Source organism: Coregonus clupeaformis, chromosome 20, assembly GCF_020615455.1.
Source record: "Coregonus clupeaformis isolate EN_2021a chromosome 20, ASM2061545v1, whole genome shotgun sequence".
Lineage (NCBI taxonomy): Eukaryota > Metazoa > Chordata > Actinopteri > Salmoniformes > Salmonidae > Coregonus > Coregonus clupeaformis.
Window position 1 is genome coordinate 40767206 of NC_059211.1, and position 23440 is coordinate 40790645.

The 23440-nt window shown below is 42.8% G+C and overlaps 1 protein-coding gene across 4 annotated transcripts in view; it reads left to right on the plus strand.

The window, feature by feature from the left end:
* Nucleotides 1–23440, plus strand: part of LOC121533401 (oxysterol-binding protein-related protein 9) — a 50038-nt gene that overhangs the window by 16920 nt on the left and 9678 nt on the right. For 2 of the 4 annotated variants that reach the window (XM_041839312.1, XM_041839315.1), the window contains 9 exons: nt 9043–9119; nt 12829–12924; nt 13079–13126; nt 13517–13546; nt 13645–13695; nt 14083–14121; nt 17975–18065; nt 18576–18680; nt 20875–21034. In XM_041839312.1, coding sequence (XP_041695246.1) covers nt 9043–9119; nt 12829–12924; nt 13079–13126; nt 13517–13546; nt 13645–13695; nt 14083–14121; nt 17975–18065; nt 18576–18680; nt 20875–21034 — 697 coding nt within the window. Of the gene's footprint in view, nt 1–9042; nt 9120–10237; nt 10453–12828; nt 12925–13078; nt 13127–13516; nt 13547–13644; nt 13696–14082; nt 14122–17974; nt 18066–18575; nt 18681–20874; nt 21035–23440 lie in introns of those variants that run through there. The other 2 variants (XM_041839314.1, XM_041839313.1) reach the window with 2 other exon arrangements.

Here is a 23440-nt window from a genome sequence, read left to right on the forward strand (position 1 = left end):
TCATCAAGGTAAAGGGTGGCTATTTGAAGAATCTGAAATATAAAATACATTTGGATTTGTTTAACACTTTTTTTGGTTGTTACATGATTTCCTATGTGTTATTTCATCGTTTTGATGTCTTCACTATTATTTTACAATGTAGAAAATGGTAAAAATAAAGAAATACCCTTGTAGGTGTTCTAAAACTTTTGACCGGTAGTGTATGTGAACAGTCCGGACTGGGCTTAATTGGTACCAAATATACCCTTTAAGCCCATGGGGGATCCAAATAAGCTTAAATTCCGTTCCAAATGTTAATTTGCAAACTGACATTTCTTATATAAACTTAAGTTATAATAATCTCCCCTAAAGTTATTAAAATCAATTGATCATTACTATTCATCATGGAAGTAGCATTCATAACAGGGCGTGTCCAATCGTATCCGCAGAGATCAATTTGGGGCCAGGACTTTGCTTTGTTCTTACAACCAGTACACACCTGAATCAACTAATCATAGACTTGATTAGTTGAATCAGATGTGTTATTGCTCGGTTAGAACAAAAACCTGCACCGGCTCTGTGGATAAGATGCCATGCACAAAGACCATAACACAAACAACATTTAATGAATTATCTGAAAGATGGTTCACATTTGCTGTAGTCCTATTCTTGTTAATTAGTTCCACTTGTCGTCCTAAAGCATGTCTGAAGACCTGTTTCAAATCTCCCTCTCTACTGTTGTATTACAAAGGTACATGTGGTTAACCAAACAATTGAAACACCTGGATGAATGATGGACAACAATATGATGATGCCCCGACCCTAACTGCATGAGTAGTAATCTTCTTGTACCTCATTGGTTTAAAAAATGTTCACTACTTGTAGGTCTTACAGTGGGGGAAAAAAGTATTTAGTCAGCCACCAATTGTGCAAGTTCTCCCACTTAAAAAGATGAGAGAGGCCTGTAATTTTCATCATAGGTACACATCAACTATGACAGACAAAATGAGGGGGAAAAAATCCAGAAAATCACATTGTAGGATTATTAATGAATTTATTTGCAAATTATGGTGGAAAATAAGTATTTGGTCAATAACAAAAGTTTCTCAATACTTTGTTATATACCCTTTGTTGGCAATGACACAGGTCAAACGTTTTCTGTAAGTCTTCACAAGGTTTTCACACACTGTTGCTGGTATTTTGGCCCATTCCTCCATGCAGATCTCCTCTAGAGCAGTGATGTTTTGGGGCTGTCGCTGGGCAACATGGACTTTCAACTCCCTCCAAAGATTTTCTATGGGGTTGAGATCTGGAGACTGGCTAGGCCACTCCAGGACCTTGAAATGCTTCTTACGAAGCCACTCCTTCGTTGCCCGGGCGGTGTGTTTGGGATCATTGTCATGCTGAAAGACCCAGCCACGTTTCATCTTCAATGCCCTTGCTGATGGAAGGAGGTTTTCACTCAATCTCACGATACATGGCCCCATTCATTCTTTCCTTTACACGGATCAGTCGTCCTGGTCCCTTTGCAGAAAAACAGCCCCAAAGCATGATGTTTCCACCCCCATGCTTCACAGTAAGTATGGTGTTCTTTGGATGCAACTCAGCATTCTTTGTCCTCCAAACACGACGAGTTGAGTTTTTACCAAAAAGTTCTATTTTGGTTTCATCTGACCATATGACATTCTCCCAATCCTCTTCTGGATCATCCAAATGCACTGTAGCAAACTTCAGACGGGCCTGGACATGTACTGGCTTAAGCAGGGGGACACGTCTGGCACTGCAGGATTTGAGTCCCTGGCGGCGTAGTGTGTTACTGATGGCTTTGTTACTTTGGTCCCAGCTCTCTGCAGGTCATTCACTAGGTCCCCCCGTGTGGTTCTGGGATTTTTGCTCACCGTTCTTGTGATCATTTTGACCCCACGGGGTGAGATCTTGCGTGGAGCCCCAGATCGAGGGAGATTATCAGTGGTCTTGTATGTCTTCCATTTCCTAATAATTGCTCCCACAGTTGATTTCTTCAAACCAAGCTGCTTACCTATTGCAGATTCAGTCTTCCCAGCCTGGTGCAGGTCTACAATTTTGTTTCTGGTGTCCTTTGAGAGCTCTTTGGTCTTGGCCATAGTGGAGTTTGGAGTGTGACTGTTTGAGGTTGTGGACAGGTGTCTTTTATACTGATAACAAGTTCAAACAGGTGCCATTAATACAGGTAACGAGTGGAGGACAGAGGAGCCTCTTAAAGAAGAAGTTACAGGTCTGTGAGAGCCAGAAATCTTGCTTGTTTGTAGGTGACCAAATACTTATTTTCCACCATAATTTGCAAATAAATTCATAAAAAATTCTACAATGTGATTTTCTGGAATTTTTTTCCTCAATTTGTCTGTCATAGTTGACGTGTACCTATGATGAAAATTACAGGCCTCTCTCATCTTTTTAAGTGGGAGAACATGCACAATTGGTGGCTGACTAAATACTTTTTTCCCCCACTGTATATCCCTGATATCCTTCAACCCTGATCTTATTCTTCTCTCTCTGCATCAATGACTAACTGTCCACTCCAAACATCTTGGAGAGAGTAAAGTGGCTTTTAATTGTTTTTCATTGTTTTTAATCCTGGTAAGGGAACCATGGATAGATGCATAATATTCATAACTATAGTTTCAGTATTCTATTCAACTTAAATCTAAAGAATAAACATTTATGCTCAGGTTTACTGAATATTATGGATACCAACACACAATCCCAATGTGTTTCAATGCAAACTGAGCTTAATTTATATTTGTATTTATTATGGATCCCCATTACCTGCTGCCGAAGGCAGCAGCTACTCTTCCTGGGGTCTAGCAAAATTAAGGCAGTTATACGTTTAAAAAAACATTACAACACATAACAGATTTCACAGCACACTAAGTGTGTGCCCTCAGGCCCCTACTCCACTACTACATATCTACAACACAAAATCCATGTGTACGTGTGTGTATAGAGCGTATGTTATCGCGTGTGTGTGTATGCATGTGTCTGTGCCTATGTTTGTGTTGCTTCACAGTCCCCGCTGTTCCATAAGGTGTATTTTTATCTGTTTTTTAAATCTGATTCAGTTACCTGATGTGGAATAGAGTTCCATGTAGTCATGGCTCTATGTAGTACTGTGCGCCTTCCATAGTCTGTTCTGGACTTGGGGACTGTAAAGAGACCTCTGGTGGCATGTCTTGTGGGGTATGCATGGGTGTCTGCATTTAAGTACAACATGTCTAAAGATTACTTTTCAACATTGCCTGCCTCTTACCGTTCTCACTACTTAGAAAAACGTAATATTGTAGGGCTTCCCTCATGTGCCTTTTCATGATGGTGCTACATAGCAGCCACGTGAGTGCTAGCTAGCTAGCTACCGACTGGAACATTAAGCTACCGAAGACCAACAACACAAACGGACTATACAGCTACAAGTAGTGACTATACTAAACAAGCGGACTGTACTACAGGCAGACTATACTAAACAAGTACAATTTCTTGCCTGTGATGAAATGTTTTCCACACACATAGCTACTTGTAGCCTACTTGGAAACCGATTCCCCACAAGGACTCTTGTCGCATCCTCTATTTCCCTACGTGGGAGTGTTGCGAACCGTAGGTCTGGGTTTTTGACCTGGTTACATGTACATGTACATTGACACAGCAGCTTTTCGGCATGTTTTGTTATTTCTGTATAACAAAAGAATTGATGATGAAGTTGGCTCTTTTACAATGGGGATAAATTGGAAAGAATGTTTGTTTTCCCCAGTTTGTGGGCGTGGTCGAGGGGAATTCCTTATTACGTGAATATTGACTCAGATTATAGCAAAGAGCATGTTGTCTCAACCGATGGTGGGCTCAACCCAACTTTAGATGAAGTAAAATCGGGTCTAAGCTACAACATATGCGACTACGAAAGAAAACAATGTTTACGAGTTTTTAGATAATTGACGTTAAAGGTTCAATGTAATGTGTATAAAAAATAAAAAATAATAATAGTATGACAACCCTGTTTTAAGCTTTTAATTGATATCAAATACAACCATTTCTCTTTTCCAGTGATGATAACATGGATGTCTCATGGTAGAGTGGGGTATGCAAAATGGGTCAACTTTGAACACCTTTTATCTCCTGAATTTTTTGGCATTCAGGTCCAAAAAGTCTGTTTCTGACCACTTGTTCCATGGACAAACATGTATGGAAAGTTTTGTTTAAATCAAAAGGGATGCTGTCAAAAAGTGATGGAATTCAAATGGATTTACCCAACTTCACCTTCTCTCTGTCCCCTTCATCAAAATATAACACTTTATTTGTCACATCCTTCCGAACAATACAGAGAGAAAAAAAGAGAAATAATAGAAAAATAATAACACGAGGAATAAGAATTGATAACTTGACTATATACACAAGGTACCAGTACCGGGTCGATGTGCAGGGGTACAAGGTAATTGAGGTAGATATGTACAGTGCATTCAGAAAGTATTCAGACCCCTTGACCTTTTCCACATTTGTTACGTTACAGCCTTATTCTAAAATGGATTCAATTGTTTTTTTCCCCTCATCAATCTACACACAATACCCCATAATGAAAAAGCAAAAACAGTTTTTTTGCAAATGTATCAAAAAATCAAATACATTTTTGGCAAATTTATTTGATAAAAAACCCTGAAATATCACATTTACATAAGTATTCAGACCCTTTACTCAGTACTCTATTGAAGCACCTTTTGCAGCGATTACAGCCTCGAGTCTTCTTGGGTATGACACTACATGCTTGGCACACCTGTATTTGGGGAGTTTCTCCCATTTCTTCTCTGCAGATCCTATCAAGCTCTGTCAGGTTGGATGGGGAGCGTCGCTGCATTGCTATTTTCAGGTCTCTCCAGAGATGTTCGATCAGGTTCAAGTCCGGGCTCTGGCTAGGGCACTCAAGGACATTCAGAGACTTGTCCCGAAGCCACTCCTGCTTTGTTTTGGCTGTGTGCTTAGGGTGTTGGAAGGTAAACATTTAACATTTACATCATTTAGCAGACGCTCTTATCCAGTGCATACATTATTTTTTATTTTTTTCATACTGGCCCCCCGTGGGAATCAAACCCACAACCCTGGCGTTGCAAACGCCATGCTCTATCAACTGAGCTACATCCCTGCCGGCCATTCCCTCCCCTACCCTGGACGACGCTGAGCCAATTGTGCGCCGCCCCATGGGTCTGAGGTGAACCTTCGCCCCAGTCTGAGGTCCTGAGCGCTCTGGAGCAGGTTCTCATCAAGGATCTCTCTGTACTTTGCTCCGTTTATCTTTGCCTCGATCCTGACTAGTCTCCCAGTCCCTGCCGCTGAAAAACATCCCCACAGCATGATGCTGCCACCACCATGCTTCACCGTAGGGATGGTGCCAGGTTTCCTCCAGACCTGACGCTTGGCATTCAGGCCAAAGAGTTCAATCTTGGTTTCATCAGACCAGAGAATTTTGTTTCTCATGGTCCGAGAGTCCTTTAGGTGCCTTTTGGCAAACTCCAAGCAGGCTGTCATTCCTTTTACTGAGGAGTGGCTTCCGTCTGGCCACTCTACCATAAAGGCCTGATTGGTGGAGTGCTGCAGAGATGGTTGTCCTTCTGGAAGGTTCTCCCACCTCCACAGAGGAACTCTGGAACTCTGTCAGAGTGACCATCGGGTTCTTGGTCACCTCCCTGACCAATGCCCTTCTCCCCCGATTGTTCAGTTTGGCCGGGCGGCTAGCTCTTCTGACGCTTGGTATAGAGGTCCTGGATGGCAGGGAGCTCGTCCCCAGTGATGTACTGGGCTGTACGCACTACCCTCTGTAGTGCCTTGTGGTCGGATGCCAAGCAGTTTCCACACCAAGCGATGATGCAGCCAGTCAAGATGCTCTCAATGGTGCAGCTGTAGAACTTTTTGAGGATCTAAGGGCCCATGCCAAATCTTTTCAGCCTCCTGAGGGGGAAGAGGCGTTGTCGGGACCTCTCCACGACTGTGTTGGTGTGTGTGGACCATGATCATTCCTTAGTGATGTGGACACTGAGGAACTTGAAGCTCTCGACCTGCTCCAGTACAGCCCCATCGATGTGGATGGGGGCGTGCTCGGCCCTCCGTTTCCTGTAGTCCACGATCAGCTCCTTTGTCTTGCTGACGTTGAGGGAGAGGTTGTTGTCCTGGCACCACACTGCCAGGATTCTGACGACCTCCCTGTTGGCTGTCTCATCGTTGTCTGTGATCAGGACTACCACCGTCGTGTCGTCTGCAAACTTAATGATGGTGTTGGAGTCGTGCATGACCACGCAGTTGTGGGTGAACGGGGAGTACAGGAGGGGACTAAGCACGCCCCCCTGGGGGGCCCCCGTGTTGAGGGTCAGCGTGACGGATGTGTTGTTGCCTACCCTCACCACCTGGGGGCGGTCCGTCAGGAAGTCCAGGATCCAGTAACAAAGGGAGGTGTTTAATCCCAGGGTCCTTAGCTTAGTGATGAGCTTAGAGGGCACTATGGTGTTGAACGCTGAGGTGTAGTTAATGAACAGCGTTCTCATGTAGGTATTAATTTTGTCCAGGTGGGAAAGTGCAGTGTGGAGTGCAATAGAGATTGTGTGGATCTGTTGGGACGGTATACGAATTGGAGTGGGTCCAGGGTGTCTGGGATTATGGTGTTGATGTGAGCCATGACCAACCTTTCAAAGCATTTCATGGCTACAGATGTGCGTGCTACAGGGCAATAGTTATTTAGACAGGTTACCTTGGCGTTCTTGGGTACAGGGACTATGGTGGTCTGCTTGAAACATGTATACTGAACAAAAATATAAACGCAACATGCAACAATTTCAAAGATTTTACTGAGTTACAGTTCATATAAGGAAATAAATCAATTGAAATGAATTTATTAGGCGCTAATCTATGGATTTCACAGGGGCGCAGCCATGGGTGGGCCCGGGAGGCATAGGCCAACCCACTTGGGAGCCAGGTCCACCAACTGGGGAGCCAGGCCCAGCAAATACGTTTTTTCCTACAAAAAGGGCTTTATTACAGACAGAAATACTAATTAGTTTCATCAGCTGTTCGGGTGGCTAGTCTCAGACGATCCTGCAGGTGAAGAAGCCGGATGTGGAGATCCTGGGCTGGCGTGGTTACACGTGGTCTGCGGTTGTGAGGCTGGTTGGACTTATTGCCATATTCTCTAAAACGACGTTGGAGGCAGCTTATGGTAGAGAAATGAACATTCAATTTGCAGGCAACAGCTCTGGTGGACATTCCTGCGGTCAGCATGCCAATTGCACGCTCCCTCAACTTGAGATATCTGTGGCAATGTGTTGTGTGACAGAACTGCACGTTTTAGAGTGGCCTTTTATTGTCCCCAGCACAAGGTGCACCTGTGTAATGATCATGCTGTTTAACCAGCTTCTTGATATGCTGCACTTATCAGGTGGAGGGAATATCTTGGCAAAGGACAAATGCTCACTAACAGGGATGAAAGCAAATTTGTGCATAACATTTTTGAGAAATAAGCTTTTTGTACTTATGGAACATTTCAGGGATCTTTTATTTCAGCTCATAGAACATGGGACCAAGACTTTACATGTTGTGTTTTATATTTTTGTTCAGTATAGGTATTACAGACTGGGTCAGGGAGAGGTTGAAAATGTCAGTTAAGACACTTACAAGCTGGTCAGTGCATGCTCGGAGTATGCGTCCTGGTAATCCGTCTGGCCCTGTGGCCTTATGAATTTGAACCTGCTAAAAGGTCTTACTCACATCGGCTACGGAGATCGTGATCACAGTCGTCTGGAATGGCTGGTACTCTCATGCCTGGTTCAGTGTTACTCGCCTCGAAGCGAGCATAGAAGGTATTTAGCGCATCTTGTAGGCTCGCGTCACTAGGCAGCTCACGGCTGGGTTTCCCTTTATAATGATAGTTTGCAAGCCCTGCCACATCCGACAAGCGTCAGAGCCGGTGTAGTAGGATTCGATCTTGGTCCTGTATTGACGCTTTGCCTGTTTGATGGTTCGTCGGAGGGCGTAGTGGGATTTCTTATAAGCGTCCGGATTAGTGTCCCCCTCCTTGAAAGTGGCAGCTCTAGCCTTTAGCTCAGTGCGGATGTTGCCTGTAATCCATGGCTTCTGGTTGGAATATGTACGTACGGTCACTGTGGGGACAACGTTGTCGATGCGCTTATTAATGAAGCCCGTGACTGATGTGGTAAACTCCTTAATGCCATCGGATGAACCTTGGAACATATTCCAGTCTTTGCTAGAGAAACAGTCCTGTAGTTTAGCATTCGCTTCACTGAACCACTTCCTTATTGAGCGCGTCACTGGTACTTCCTGTTTGAGTATTTGCTTGTAAGCAGGAATCAGGAGGATAGAGTTATGGTCAGATTTGCCAAATGGAGGGCGAGGGAGAGCTTTGTATGCATCTCTGTGTGTGGAGTAAAGGTGATCTAGATTTTTTTCACACCTAGTTGCACAGGTGACATGCTGGTAGAAATTAGGTCAAACGGATTTCAGTTTTCCTGCATTAAAGTGACCAGCCATTAGGAGCGCCGCCTCTGGGTGAGCATTTTCTTGTTTACTTATGGCCGTATACAGCCTGTTGAGTGCGGTCTTAGTGCCAGCGTCGGTTTGTGGTGGTAAATAGACAGCTACGAAAAGTATAGATGAAAACTCTCTTGGTAAATAGTGTGGTCTACAGCTTATCATCTGTCAGTCAGTGTGGAAGGCCTCTCTGGTCTTGTCAGTGTAAATGTCAGAGGCTTTGTTTGCTCTGTGTCTTTGCTCTGAGTGTGCAGCCTGGCAACAGGAGACCTGCCTTGATAGTCTCTTGCCCAGCGATGCACCAGAAGGGTGGCAAGAACCCCCTTAGCAACTGCTAAGGCACAGCACAATGAGCACCTAGTTAACTAGTTGGGCAAGATGAGCACAGATGAGGTGCTCTAGTCCTTGTTGTAGCTACTAGGTTAATACTAGGTTATGCACTCTGTTGCTGTTGTAATAATTCCCATCTCGACTATGGCTCATCTACTGTGTTTTGTGTGTTTTTCTTCTCAGCTCGAGATGCAGACGAACGGGAGAAGTGGATCCATGCCTTAGAGGGGACTATTCTCCGTCACACCCTCCAACTGCAGGTAAGTCACTCACTCACTAGCTTCACTCTTGTAATACTGGGGGTACTAGTCCCAAGCCCTTGAGTTCGGCTAAAGAGGAGAAAGATTTTGCTCAACCTTTTTATTTGAGATAAGCTTTCTCATATGATTGGGATAACTCTTGCTGTTGTTGCATTGTCAAAAAAATTAATAATCCAAGTATGTGTTTTAACCTTTTAAAGAAGGAACATTATGTGAACATTATTTCTTCAATTTGTTATTTTGATTACCTAAGACCACAGGAAATAATAGAGGAACTGTTGAGAACATTGAGCAGTAGCAGTTTGTTTCACCTTTTGGAAGCATGTGTTGTCAAATTAAACTTTCATGCTATTTGTTGAGGTCTTTTGGATGCAGGAAATTGGCATATCTAATTAATATCATGCCTCTGTCAGCCTCATCCCAACTAGTAGCACTGGGACACTGCTGGCAGGCTAAAGTACTCTGGTCCTAATCAGTGCAAGGGTTAAGAAGTCCTCTGAGAATAGAAAGAAATTAGTCTAGACACAGTAAGAGTGTCCCTGTGTGGTTAGGAGCACAGGGAGCACGGTGTGGTTAGGAGCACAGGGAGCACGGTGTGGTTAGGAGCACAGGGAGCACGGTGTGGTTAGACTGTTGGCTGGCGATGGGTATCATGTTTATCTATGAAAGCCTGTTTGTAAAGAGTGCCTTGTATTAGTTGCTCTCTGAACTGCTAATTTCCGGCTCTTATTTTGATTTGTGCCCTTTGTGGCTAACAAATATAGGCCTACTTTCTCTCACCACCCTTCATTCTACCCTCCAGTTGTTTATGTACCTTCTGTTCTTCTTTCCTTCTCTAACCCACTCCTCCCCTCTGCTACCCCTCCCTCTGCCTCACTCTCTCCGATCCCCGCCCTCAGTGTAAAAAAAACACTGCTGACTGGCTGCCTGCTTACAAACACTGTGTAAGTGTGGAGTCATAGCGGCATCATGTGACCTGGACCGAATCGGAGCCCTGCTTACTCTATCAGCCAGACATCTGCCCCGCAGCTTTATCCAATCAGAGCAGCTGTTGTTGCTTGTCACATGGGCTTGTGCTGCCTTTTTTCTCTCTTTTTTTTAAAAAGAAAGTATTTGCTTCCTGTCAGAGAGGATCCTGGATTAACTTTGCCTGCGTATGCTGCTGCTCAGCTGATGTAGAACGTACTGTAGATGTACCAGACGATTCTGAAGTGTTGTTTCTGCTGGCAGTCTGTAGGAGTGGACAGTTGTTTGTTTGCGTAAGAGAGGAGCTTTAGGGTCAGCTTTGGCCTGTGCATTTTGACGAGGCATGTCCCTCAGGGCTCTGCGTTCTGTGAGTACCACACTGGGGGGAAATGGTTGGTTGGAGTACAAAGATGCAGTTCCTAACTGGGTCATGCTGTGTGGAAAGCCAAATGGGGAGGGGAGGGGGGTGGGGGTCTGAGTGAAGGGTGGGCTAGATTGGTGAGCTTTCAGGTTTCTTATTTCCAATGTCTGGTGGTTAGTGGGGGTGGGTGTGGAGGGATTGTCTGGTTAGAGGAAGCTCTATTTGGGAACAGATTGAGTGAACATGCCAAAGCTGCGGTCACTAGCCTACATGACCGTCCTCTGGGTGTATAAACTGCTCTAGTCCAGCAGAAAGATCCCCTCCATCATGGTGATATGGACTTGTGTTGACATAACAGAAATAGAGAGCAATATTGACTCTTTTTTTCCCTCTGTGTTTGTTTGTAATGTTAAAGGCTTTGTCCCTCTGCGATTATGAGGTTAGGGTCATATTGATAGCATTTTCTTTAACCGTTTGAACCTCAAATACAACAGGGACCCGCTCAACAGTTTTATATGTAAATAGTGTATGATAGAACTATGTGAAAATTGGGATGGAATGATTTTGATCACTGGGGTAAAGAAATTACTCTAAAAGTCTGACATGAATAGGGGGAAACTCAAGAAACTGTTTCATGTTCTATTTCATGTGTCTTTGGATGCAGGTGTTAAAACAATACAGCTTCTCATAGGTGTAAAAATCAGTCCATGTTGTGTGAGACCTTACCCTCACACCTAGCCAGCACTATTACTGTAGTCAACATAACCATAACCATGAGCATGCATTTCCCCGCAAGTGGGTTGAAGTCGCTTTCAAATTCAGAACCTACAGTTGTGGCCAGGATTTTTTTTTATTAAGTAGATTTGATTTCCTGGCTACCCATCCACATCGCTCCAGCCAAACGCCTCGCCCACTAACGTTTCTTCTGCACGATGAGTCTGGATTTGATCTCCTCCCCGGCATCTTCTCGAATGCGAACGCATTCAAATCGTTCTGATTGGTCCCAGAAATCAATTGGTTGGGCCAGAGCCTGAACACATGTGGGTAAAGCGGTGTTTCGGAAATAGTAATTGGCTTTTGATACTCTGATTGATTAGAGACGATCCAATTGCTAATGACTTGTTTTTACAAAGCCCCTTACTTTGATGTAAGCAGAAACGACTACGAAGGTAGTCTCAGACTGAATGTATGTAGTGATAGGGTAACATAATTAAATTCAGGCAGAGTCTTCAGGCAAGGATTTGATATCCGGCATTTGTATTTATTAGGTTTTCTCTTTTCTGCCTCTTCAAATTTCGTTGATAGAGGAAGAACAAGAGAGACATCAGACATGTCTGTTTCTTAGAAACAAACATGAAGCTGTGTGGATGTCTGCTTGCCCACACACACACACAAAAACACCCATGAGAATCCCAATGCCCTCACTGCTGTGACTGTGCCCACTTAAGGTTCTTAGAGAGGAGACCGATGTATTTTTTTGGTTGCCCCCCAAGCTCTAAAGAGCACTAATGCTAGCCTCATCTTCCCCACAAATTGAAAGAGGACTATTCTTAGCTAAGTGCCTGTTTTTTATTATTTGCTCAGGTACCTCTTTGGCCACCAACACTAAGCAACTTCCTTCTATATTGATAGCAAACTACCTTTGACCCTAAAGGAGTAAAAAAAAAAAAAAAAAAGGCCAGACTTTGGTCTCTATAAATAAAGCTTGCTAGGTTTTTACAGTTGACACTTTAGACAACGCTGGGGTTAATGTGTGTTGATGGCTTTTCTTCACATCCCTGTACGATACACTTCAGTTGAGAAACAGGTGTTGTCCATCTGTCGAACCATAGGACACGCTAAGACCAGAGCAGCACTGAGAGAGGGGAGTATATGATTTACTAACTGTCGAGCAAAGTGGTAATGGATATGTTTTAAGAGTTGTGGTATTGTAAGGTAAGACTGCTTTGGTTAAGCATTAGTTTTGAGGGTTTTTGAGGTTGTTGGGTATTTCATTTCTGTATTTTAGCCTAGTTAACTTCCAGGTAGTGAAGGGATTGTTCTTGATTTGTCATCAGCAGGCATGGTCAGGCAGGCTGGCAGGCAAAGCCTTTTATGTCGCCTTTAAACAATGCTAGTTGAACTATTCGTATCACTCTACTTACAGTACAATGCTGGAAGCTTCTCCCAAACAGTTGCTGTTTTGTGCTGCTACAACCTGCTTTTTCAAAGCCCCACCAGGAGAATTTTAAACTTTTTTTAATCTGCCAACAAACTTTCAGAATAGAGGCACTGGCAGAGGAAAATTCTTTGTCCAAAATAGGTTACCAAATGGTAGCAGAAAACTGTCAAACTGTGCTGTAAAGTTAGACTAAGAATGTTCTGCTGTTTTTTCTATTTTAGGAGGCAGAGACAGGATTTGTTCCAAGTGTCCAGGACTTTGATAAGAAACTTGCGGAGGCTGACGCATACCTACAAATTCTAATTGATCAGTTAAAGGTGAGGCTTTTCCACATCTGGGTGACTAAGTATGACAGTGACTCTAATAATAACGGTGACTGACTCGTCACTGCATCATCGATGAATGTGTTTTTATTCCGCTCCTGATTTGAGTGTATCCCCTTCAGCTCCTCATGCATCTCCTCTCTTCCAGCTCTTCGATGAGAAAATCAAGGATTGCAAAGAAGATGAGTCACGCAGAGTGAGTGACATCTCAAAGAGAATATTTTCTGTCAGTCTCTGTTTTAGTAGCTGTGATTCACTTCCTTATTGAGATCATGAGTTTTAGTTTTTGGTCAGTTTGGAACATTTAAACTCTGTTATTTAATATGGTGAAGACAATCACCTATTATGTTGTGATGAACATAGGACACAACTATAGTTGGAGTGAAATCATTGTTCGGCTGGTCTAATGCCATGATTGTGAAAGCGTTTGAACAAAGCATGTTTCTGCGTTGGTTTCACAGGTTTCACTGTGCCAATCTTTCTCAGTCAATGATTTACCTAACTTTGAGTCATGAAGTCTAGTTAGGTGTTAACATAAAGTCTGAAGGGAAACAGGCATTTTTAATCATGTTTTTCTCCTTTTAAGAAAATTGAAAATTTGAAGGAAACCACATGTGTAAGTGAAACCCATTTTTAAAAGTCCTTATTTTCAGAATCTCCTCCTGTCTGAATTTGAGTGCAGTGTTTCATTCTCTGTGCTGTTTCTCTTTTCAGAGTATGGTAGAGTCCATCAAGCACTGTATTGTATTGCTGCAGATTGCAAAGGTAAAAAGGACTCATTCATTTGACTGTGGTGGGGCTCTAATTGCATCACTGTCATGTCATTGTTGTGAGACCACATCATGGTGCACTGCTTGTTTTAGCCATGCCAGTAGTTCTCCACTTAGCTACAGCCTGGGTTGTTGTTTATTGTGGGCAGTTTGCTACATTCCATTAGGTTCCATTTTGAGGTTTTGGAGAGGTGATTCTCACATACACTCGATAATCTTAATGCTCATAATGCTTTTCTTGTGTTGGTGTTAGAATTACAAATGCTCTGACTTTCGAAATAACTTGATGGTTGCTTGAAAGAGAAGCTGTTAAGCTCATATCACCATTACATACAAAGAGTTGAACATTCCTCAAGTAATGTTTTCTTCTCAACATTTTAAGGATCAAAGTAACGAACAGCAACACGCAAACGGACTGATAGTAAGTTGCGACGTTCTCTGTCCATTAGAAATATTGGGATCAACCAAACCTCTATCCTTCTTTTCCGATTAATTCACGCTAAACTATAGAAAAAAAGACAAATCAGATATGTAAAAGTGCATGCCATTTGATTAGAAAAAAAGCTTTATCCGGTATATTGCTCTTTCCTTTGCCACGCCACTATCCCCTTTTTCAGCTGAATATCATTTGTTTTTCTGTTGCTGATAATAGTGAGGAACTTTCCTCTTTACCACTCCTTTTAGACACAGAACATCATTCTGCTTCTTTTATTATTTTTCTCGCCATCGATTTTTTTCCTTACTGTGCATGCCTATTGAACCATCAAGGACTAATAGATGTCAACCAATCAAAGGCTGTTTACTGGCTTTACTCTCTTCCCATTCATATTTTTAAGTCGGAATCCCATAGGATCAGCCCGCCAGGCAGGTCTTGTGACAGTAATCTCTCTGGCCATTAGCCTTACACATATAGACCCTCTTCTAACCATGCCTTAAGCACTCTCTAGCTCTAACCCCTTCCCTCAGCCTGCACTAGAGGCATCCTTTGCTGTTGATTTCATCTCTACCTAGCGAGGCCACACTGGTTCCACCACGATGGAGCAGCAACATTTCTGTAATTGGCTATAATTAGGAGTGGCTGCCTTACTATCCAGAAAGCATGTGGACAGCGGGAGGGGGGAGTTAAATCTCCCAAATCTCACACCGACCCCAGTTCTAAAGAGCAGAGAGAGGACTTACTGAACTTCACTGCATGCCTTAATTTCCTTGACTTGTTTCATATTTCCACTTTCCTGACTGTAAAGATCCTTAGTTGAAGTAGTGACTTCTGTCTGTTCAGTAGAGTAGTGTGAAATCTTCCATTCTGCACAGTGCCCACACTGATTTTCAGAGCACATTCTCCTTCATTCTCTCAGTCATACCTCAGCATGCTGCTCGTACCACACTGTTGTGTTCAGAGATTGTGGAGGACTTGATGATTTCTGACTTCTCCTCATGTTCTGCCTCTTGCTGTTGACAGAGTTACAGGCACAGGGTCAAAGGTATCACTGACCCATAAAGCTATGGCAGCAGTGTACTTTGTATAATGTGTGTACATCTTTTAAAGAGAAATCGAAAAGGTTAGACCACAGTTAAATATAACTAGGATTAAAATCTGTGGGTTTCAAATCACAGGATAACTTTAAAAGATAAGTTATGCCATCACATTCTATAGCTCGCTGGAATGGGTTTTGTCCTACATTTTGCAGGGCTGAAAATACGCTTGAGATAGTATTAGGTTTTACTGTGTTGTGATATACAGTGCCCTCTGTAATTATTGGGACAGTTAAACATTTTTGTGTTTTGGCTCTGTACTCCAGCACTCTGGATTTGAAATGATACAACGACTATGAGGTTAAAGTGCAGACTGTCAGCTTTAATTTGCAGATATTTTCATCCACATCGGGTGAACCGTTTATTACAGCACTTTTGCACATAGTCCCCCCATTTTAGGGGACCAGAAGTATTGGAACAAATTCACTTATGTGTATTAAAGTAGTCAAAAGTGTATTATTTGGTCCCATATTCCTAACATGCGATGATTACATAAAGCTTGTGACTCTACAAACTTGTTCGATGCATTTGCTGTTTGTTTTGGTTGTGTTTCAGATGATTTTGTACCCAATAGAAAATAATGGTAAATAATGTATTGTCATTTTGAAGTCTGTTTTATTGTAAATAATAATAGAATGTTTCTAAATACTTCTACATTAATGTGGATGCTACTAGGATTATGGATAGTCATACACTTTTGACTACTTTAATACACATATAAGTGAATTTGTCCCAATACCTTTGGTCCCCTAAAATGGGGGGACTATGTACAAAAAGTGCTGTAATTTCTGAACGGTTCACTCGATATGGATGAAAATACCCTCAAATTAAAGCTGACAGTCTGAACTTTAACCTCATATTAATTGTATAATTACAAATCTAAAGAGCTGGAGTACAGAGCCAAAACAACAACAACAAATTTAACTGTCCCAATAATTACGGATGGCACTGTATGTAGTTAGATATTGATTAGGTAGAACTAAATTATCCAATATTTACCGGAAGCATAGTGAAAGGTAATTGATCTTTCTAGTCATTGGCAGTGTGTATTTTATTTTGTCCTTGTAGTCTGCTCCGTTAAGTGCTACTGCCGGTGTAGAGCAATGTGTGTTGCAGATGTACAGTGAGGGAAAAAAGTATTTGATCCCCTGCTGATTTTGTACGTTTGCCCACTGACAAAGAAATGATCAGTCTATAATTTTAATGGTAGGTTTATTTGAACAGTGAGAGACAGAATAACAACAAAAAAATCCAGAAAAACTCATGTCAAAAATGTTAAATTGATTTGCATTTTAATGAGGGAAATAAGTATTTGACCCCCTCTCAATCAGAAAGATTTCTGGCTCCCAGGTGTCTTTTATACAGGTAACGAGCTGAGATTAGGAGCACACTCTTAAAGGGAGTGCTCCTAATCTCAGCTTGTTACCTGTATAAAAGACACCTGTCCACAGAAACAATCAATCAATCAGATTCCAAACTCTCCACCATGGCCAAGACCAAAGAGCTCTCCAAGGATGTCAGGGACAAGATTGTAGACCTACACAAGGCTGGAATGGACTACAAGACCATCACCAACAGTTGGTGCGATTATTCGCAAATGGAAGAAACACAAAATAACTGTCAATATCCCTCGGCCTGGGGCTCCATGCAAGATCTCACCTCATGGAGTTGCAATGATCATGAGAACGGTGAGGAATCAGCCCAGAACTACACGGGAGGATCTTGTCAATGATCTCAAGGCAGCTGGGACAATAGTCACCAAGAAAACAATTGGTAACACACTACGCCGTGAAGGACTGAAATCCTACAGCGCCCGCAAGGTCCCCCTGCTCAAGAAAGCACATATACATGCCGTCTGAAGTTTGCCAATGAACATCTGAATGATTCAGAGGAGAACTGGGTGAAAGTGTTGTGGTCAGATGAGACCAAAATGGAGCTCTTTGGCATCAACTCAACTCGCCGTGTTTGGAGGAGAAGGAATGCTGCCTATGACCCTAAGAACACCATCCCCACCGTCAAACATGGAGGTGGAAACATTATGCTTTGGGGGTGTTTTTCTGCTAAGGGGACAGGACAACTTCACCGCATCAAAGGGACGATGGACGAGGTCATGTACCGTCAAATCTTGGGTGAGAACCTCCTTCCCTCAGCCAGGGCATTGAAAATGGGTCGTGGATGGGTATTCCAGCATGACAATGACCCAAAACACACGGCCAAGGCAACAAAGGAGTGGCTCAAGAAGAAGCACATTAAGGTCCTGGAGTGGCCTAGCCAGTCTCCAGACCTTAATCCCATAGAAAATCTGTGGAGGCTGCCAAACGTCAGCCTCGAAACCTTAATGACTTGGAGAAGATCTGCAAAGAGGAGTGGGACAAAATCCCTCCTGAGATGTGTGCAAACCTGGTGGCCAACTACAAGAAACGTCTGACCTCTGTGATTGCCAACAAGGGTTTTGCCACCAAGTACTAAGTCATGTTTTGCAGAGGGGTCAAATACGTATTTCCCTCATTAAAATGCCAATCAATTTATAACATTTTTGACATGCGTTTTTCTGGATTTTGTTGTTGTTATTCTGTCTCTCACTGTTCAAATAAACCTACCATTAAAATTATAGACTGATCATGTCTTTGTCAGTGGGCAAACATACAAAATCAGCAGGGGATCAAATACTTTATTCCCTCACTGTACCTAGCTATGTATTATGTTTTAAGACTGGCACCATTTTGTCTTGCCCTGTACAGAGCACCATCAACCCAGTGGATGGGATATTTCAGCCTTTGGACACTTCTCTAGTCAACTTAGCCATGCCAACACAGACCACCCTCCCCACAGGTACAGTATACATAGAGCCATACACACAATCTAATCTACAGTCCTATCAGGAAGATTTGTCCCTCAGAATAAAAATATCCCTTTGAGTCCACATACTGATATTGCATACAAAACTGACAATTTGATTTCATGGACATAGATGAACATTGGATTTCATACTTTCAGATTTTTGTACCTGATAAATGTTTATTTCCTGAAACACACATCTATAGTGCCCCCCTATTTCTCAGCATGTGTACTTCCCAATGTAGGGCAATCTAAATTCAGCTTTCTCTGAAATTGGACACAAAAATCCAATCCCAAGGTCTAGACCCAGTGTCAGCAAAGTTTGGTGACATTAACATTTTCACAGTCACAGGTTTATATTAAACTCTGACTGCTTTGCTGTTAAAAAAAAAAAAAAAAAGCTTGCTCCCTCACAGGTCTGTAATAATGTTGAGTCTGTTGCATCATAAAGCAGTGTTGTTCTAATGACAGAGCTTTCTCCTTTTTCTTGTCTCCTTTCTGTAGATGGCTCCCAGATGTGTAAAGGAGAACAGCGGCCCTCCACTCTATCAGTGGGGCCTGTTGTCACGGTGATGGGCAGCCTGCAGACTCCGACCCCCAACAGCACAGGTCAGAAGTCATCTCACTCTAGTGGTCAGGTCACCAATACTTACAGTGCCTTCAGAAAGTATTCATGCTCCTTGACTTATTCCACATTTAGTTGTGTTACAGCCTGAATTCAAAATTGATTACATTACCCCATTTACTGAAAATAAAATACTGAAATATCTCATTTACATAAGTATTCACACCCCTAAGTCAATACATGTTAGAATCACCTTTGGCAGCGATTACAGCTGTGAGTCTTTCTAGTTAAGTTTCTAAGAGCTTTGCACACTTGGATTGTACAATATTTGCCCATTATTCTTAAAAAAATTATTCAAGCTCTGTCAAGTTAGTTGTTGGTCATTGCTAGACAGCCATTTTCAAGTCTTGCCATAGATTCTCAAGCAGATATAAGTCCAAACTGAACATTCATTCTTCTTGGTAAGCAACTCGAGTGTAGATTTGGCCTTGTGTTTTAGGTTATTGTCCTGCTGAAATGTTAATTCATATCCCAGTGTCTGGTGGAAAGCAGACTGAACCAGGTTTTTTCTCTAGGATTTTGCCTGTGCTTAGCTCCATTCAATTTATTTTTTATCCTGAAAATCTCCCCAGTCCTTAACGATTAGATTATAAGCATACCCATAACATGATTCAGCCACCACTATGCTTGAAAATATGGACAGTGGTACTCATTAATGTGTTGTATTGGATTTGCCCCAAACATAACACTTTGTATTCAGGACAAAAAGTGAATTGCTTTGTCACATTTTTTACAGTATTACTATGGTGCCTTGTTGCAAACAGGATGCATGTTTTGGAATATTTTTATTCTGTACTTCCTTCTTTTTACTCTGTCAATTAGGTTAGTATTGTGGAGTAACTACAATGTTGTTGATCCATCCTCAGTTTTCTCCTATCACTCTGTAACTGTTTTAGAGTCACCATTGTCCTCATGGTGAAATCCCTGAGCGGTTTCCTTCCTCTCAAAGGGATATTCAATGTCTGCCTTTAAAAAAAAAGAATGTATCCATCTGCCAATAGGTGCCCTTCTTTGCAAGGCATTGGAAAACCTCCCTGGTCTTTGTGGTTAAATCTGTGTTTGAAATTCACTGTTCGACTGAGGGATCTTACAGATAATTGTATGTGTGGGGTACAGAGATGAGGTAGTTATTAAAAAATCATGTTAAACACTATTATTGTACACAGAGTGAGTCCATGCAGCTTATTATGTGGCTTGTTAAGCAAATGTTTTACTCCTTTACTTATTTAAGCTTGCCATACCAAAGGGGTTGAATACTTATTGACGCAAGACATTTCAGCTTTTTTTAATTTTTAATAAATTTGTAAAAGTTTTGAAGTACATAATTTCACTTTGACATAGGCCAGTGACAAAAAAATCTATATTTAATCCATTTTAAATTCAGGCTGTAAGAAAACAAATTATGGACAAAGTCAAGGGGTGTGAATACTTTCTGAAGGCACTGTAACTAGCAGCTGTACTTGGATAAACATTTCACTCTGTCTCCTAGAACTTGCATTTAGGGCTTGAGTATCCACTCAGTGGGGATGTCACGTCATAATCACCACACAAATAAAACAGTATTTACTTTTTATTTATTTACTCATTGTATTTTTCAAAATGGGTTTTCATTAGGTATGTGTCCCTTGATAGAAACCGCTGTTAGCAACAGGAAGTTTTGTTTTACTGCTAGAATGTCTGGGGTATATCGGAAGCTAGGAGAGCACCTTATGTACTTTCTCCAAATGTCATTATTCCTCTGGCTTGGAGGGTCCTGCCTGTTTTCAATCCTGCTGATGCTGCTGAATAAATGCTGAGCTGTGCACTAAGGAAGAAGCCTGGGAGCACACATTGCACTGCAGGGGAGATTATGCAAGGAACAAACTCCTCATGGTTCCCTAACAATATGGGAACAATAAGAACAGACAAATGGTGTCCATGTGATCACTGAGAAGAAAGAGGCTGCATCCAATTTGTAAGTCGCTCTGGATAAGAGCGCCTGCTAAATGACGTAAATGTAAATGTAATAGAGCCTCTATGTATGATTTAGTTCAAAGCAGTTATAATTGTTTATTTACAAGAGTAAACTATTAAAAGCCATTGTTGCTATACATGGTTTAAGCCCGTCTCAGCTGGGATCCCCTGCTCACCCCCACCCCATTTTCTCTCTCTCTTTCTCTCTGTCTGTCTGTGTTTCAGGGAGTGGCCCCTCGGCGGCCAGCAGCAGCGTTGCCTCCCCCAGTCACATGACCATCACCTCCCACTCGGTCCCTGACTTCTCCTACTCCAGCAGTGAAGACGAGTTCTATGACGCTGACGAGTTCTCCCAGAACAGCACGTCTCCCAAGCACCTCCTAGAGTGAATATCTACTGTCTTTATCCATCCACACAGCAGTTTACTGGGGATTACAGGGACCTAGGACAGGGATGGAAAGGTCCACCTGACCACATCCTGGCACTCTCTTTATTTCATGATTTTATTGATCCTTTGTTGTCATTGTACATTTCTGAGTTGTACTTGTTACTTATGGCAATTTCCTGAAACTGGTCTGATTCAACCCCATGTTAAATACTTGATGGGTATGGGTAGGGCTGTGGCGGTCATTACATTTTGTCAGCCGGTTATTGTCATGCAAAATACTGCCGGTCTCACGTTAAATTACCTTTAATTAACATAAACACGTTTAGCATCTCCATGACTCCATGCGTACTTTACTAATCTTGTCTTTACTAATATGTACAATTTATTTAAATTTAAAATGGCCCATTATCAAATGGGCAGGAACGGGCACGGGCAAAAATACATGTAATCCGTATGCGCTCGAATAGGTGGTTCGTTTTTCAATCATGCTGGGTAGGCTACTCCGGTTATTTCACTCTACACATCAACCACTGTTTGAGGAGCATGCAGCCTCTTGCTGCGCGACAGGTGATATTCCACCCAAACTCTGTATGCGATGGGCTCTACAACCCTGTTCCTGCAGCTAGCCAGGGCCTAATTTGGGAAACCAAGTGAAATCTGTTCGGGAACATCGGTAGTAACATGTTTTCACAACTAAACATATTTCATAAAAAATAAATTAAAAAAAGCCCTATTACTAGGCTATTCAAAATCAAATACAAATTCACTATAGTTGTAGGCTAACTCTGTAAGCCGCCCTGCACAATCAATGAATCAACAGCATCGCTTAAGCCTACACGTTCTCTCCCAGACTCATGGATAGAAAGTTTGGAGCGTAGCATAAGGTAACCAGTCCATCCAGTATGCATAATAATGCAGTCCACAGTCAAAGGCGATTACAAAAAAATATTAAATTTTGGAGTATAGGCTAGACCAATTATGTACCAAAGACATCTTAAATACACTGCTCAAAAAAAAAAAGGGAACACTAAAATAACACATCCTAGATCTGAATGAATGAAATAATCTTATTAAATACTTTTTTCTTTACATAGTTGAATGTGCTGACAACAAAATCACACAAAAATGATCAATGGAAATCAAATTTATCAACCCATGGAGGTCTGGATTGGAGTCACCCTCAAAATTAAAGTGGAAAACCACACTACAGGCTGATCCAACATTGATGTAATGTCCTTAAAACAAGTCAAAATGAGGCTCAGTAGTGTGTGTGGCCTCCACGTGCCTGTATGACCTCCCTACAACGCCTGGGCATGCTCCTGATGAGGTGGCGGATGGTCTCCTGAGGGATCTCCTCCCAGACCTGGACTAAAGCATCCGCCAACTCCTGGACAGTCTGTGGTGCAACGTGGCGTTGGTGGATGGAGCGAGACATGATGTCCCAGATGTGCTCAATTGGATTCAGGTCTGGGGAACGAGCGGGCCAGTCCATAGCATCAATGCCTTCCTCTTGCAGGAACTGCTGACACACTCCAGCCACATGAGGTCTAGCATTGTCTTCCATTAGGAGGAACCCAGGACCAACCGCACCAGCATATTGTCTCACAAGGGGTCTGAGGATCTCATCTCGGTACCTAATGGCAGTCAGGCTACCTCTGGCGAGCACATGGAGGGCTGTGCGGCCCCCCAATGAAATGCCACCCCACACCATGACTGACCCACCGCCAAACCGGTCATGCTGGAGGATGTTGCAGGCAGCGGATGTTCTCCACGGCGTCTCCAGACTCTGTCACGTCTGTCACATGTGCTCAGTGTGAACCTGCTTTCATCTGTGAAGAGCACAGGGCGCCAGTGGCGAATTTGCCAATCTTGGTGTTCTCTGGCAAATGCCAAACGTCCTGCACGGTGTTGGGCTGTAAGCACAACCCCCACCTGTGGACGTCGGGCCCTCATACCACCCTCATGGAGTCTGTTTCTGACCGTTTGAGCAGACACATGCACATTTGTGGCCTGCTGGAGGTCATTTTGCAGGGCTCTGGCAGTGCTCCTCCTGCTCCTCCTTGCACAAAGGCGGAGGTAGCAGTCCTGCTGCTGGGTTGTTGCCCTCCTACGGCCTCCTCCACGTCTCCTGATGTACTGGCCTGTCTCCTGGTAGCGCCTCCATGCTCTGGACACTACGCTGACAGACACAGCAAATCTTCTTGCCACAGCTCGCATTGATGTGCCATCCTGGATGAGCTACACTACCTGAGCCACTTGTGTGGGTTGTAGACTCCGTCTCATGCTACCACTAGAGTGAAAGCACCGCCAGCATTCAAAAGTGACCAAAACATCAGCCAGGAAGCATAGGAACTGAGAAGTGATCTGTGGTCACCACCTGCAAAACCAGTCCTTTATTGGGGG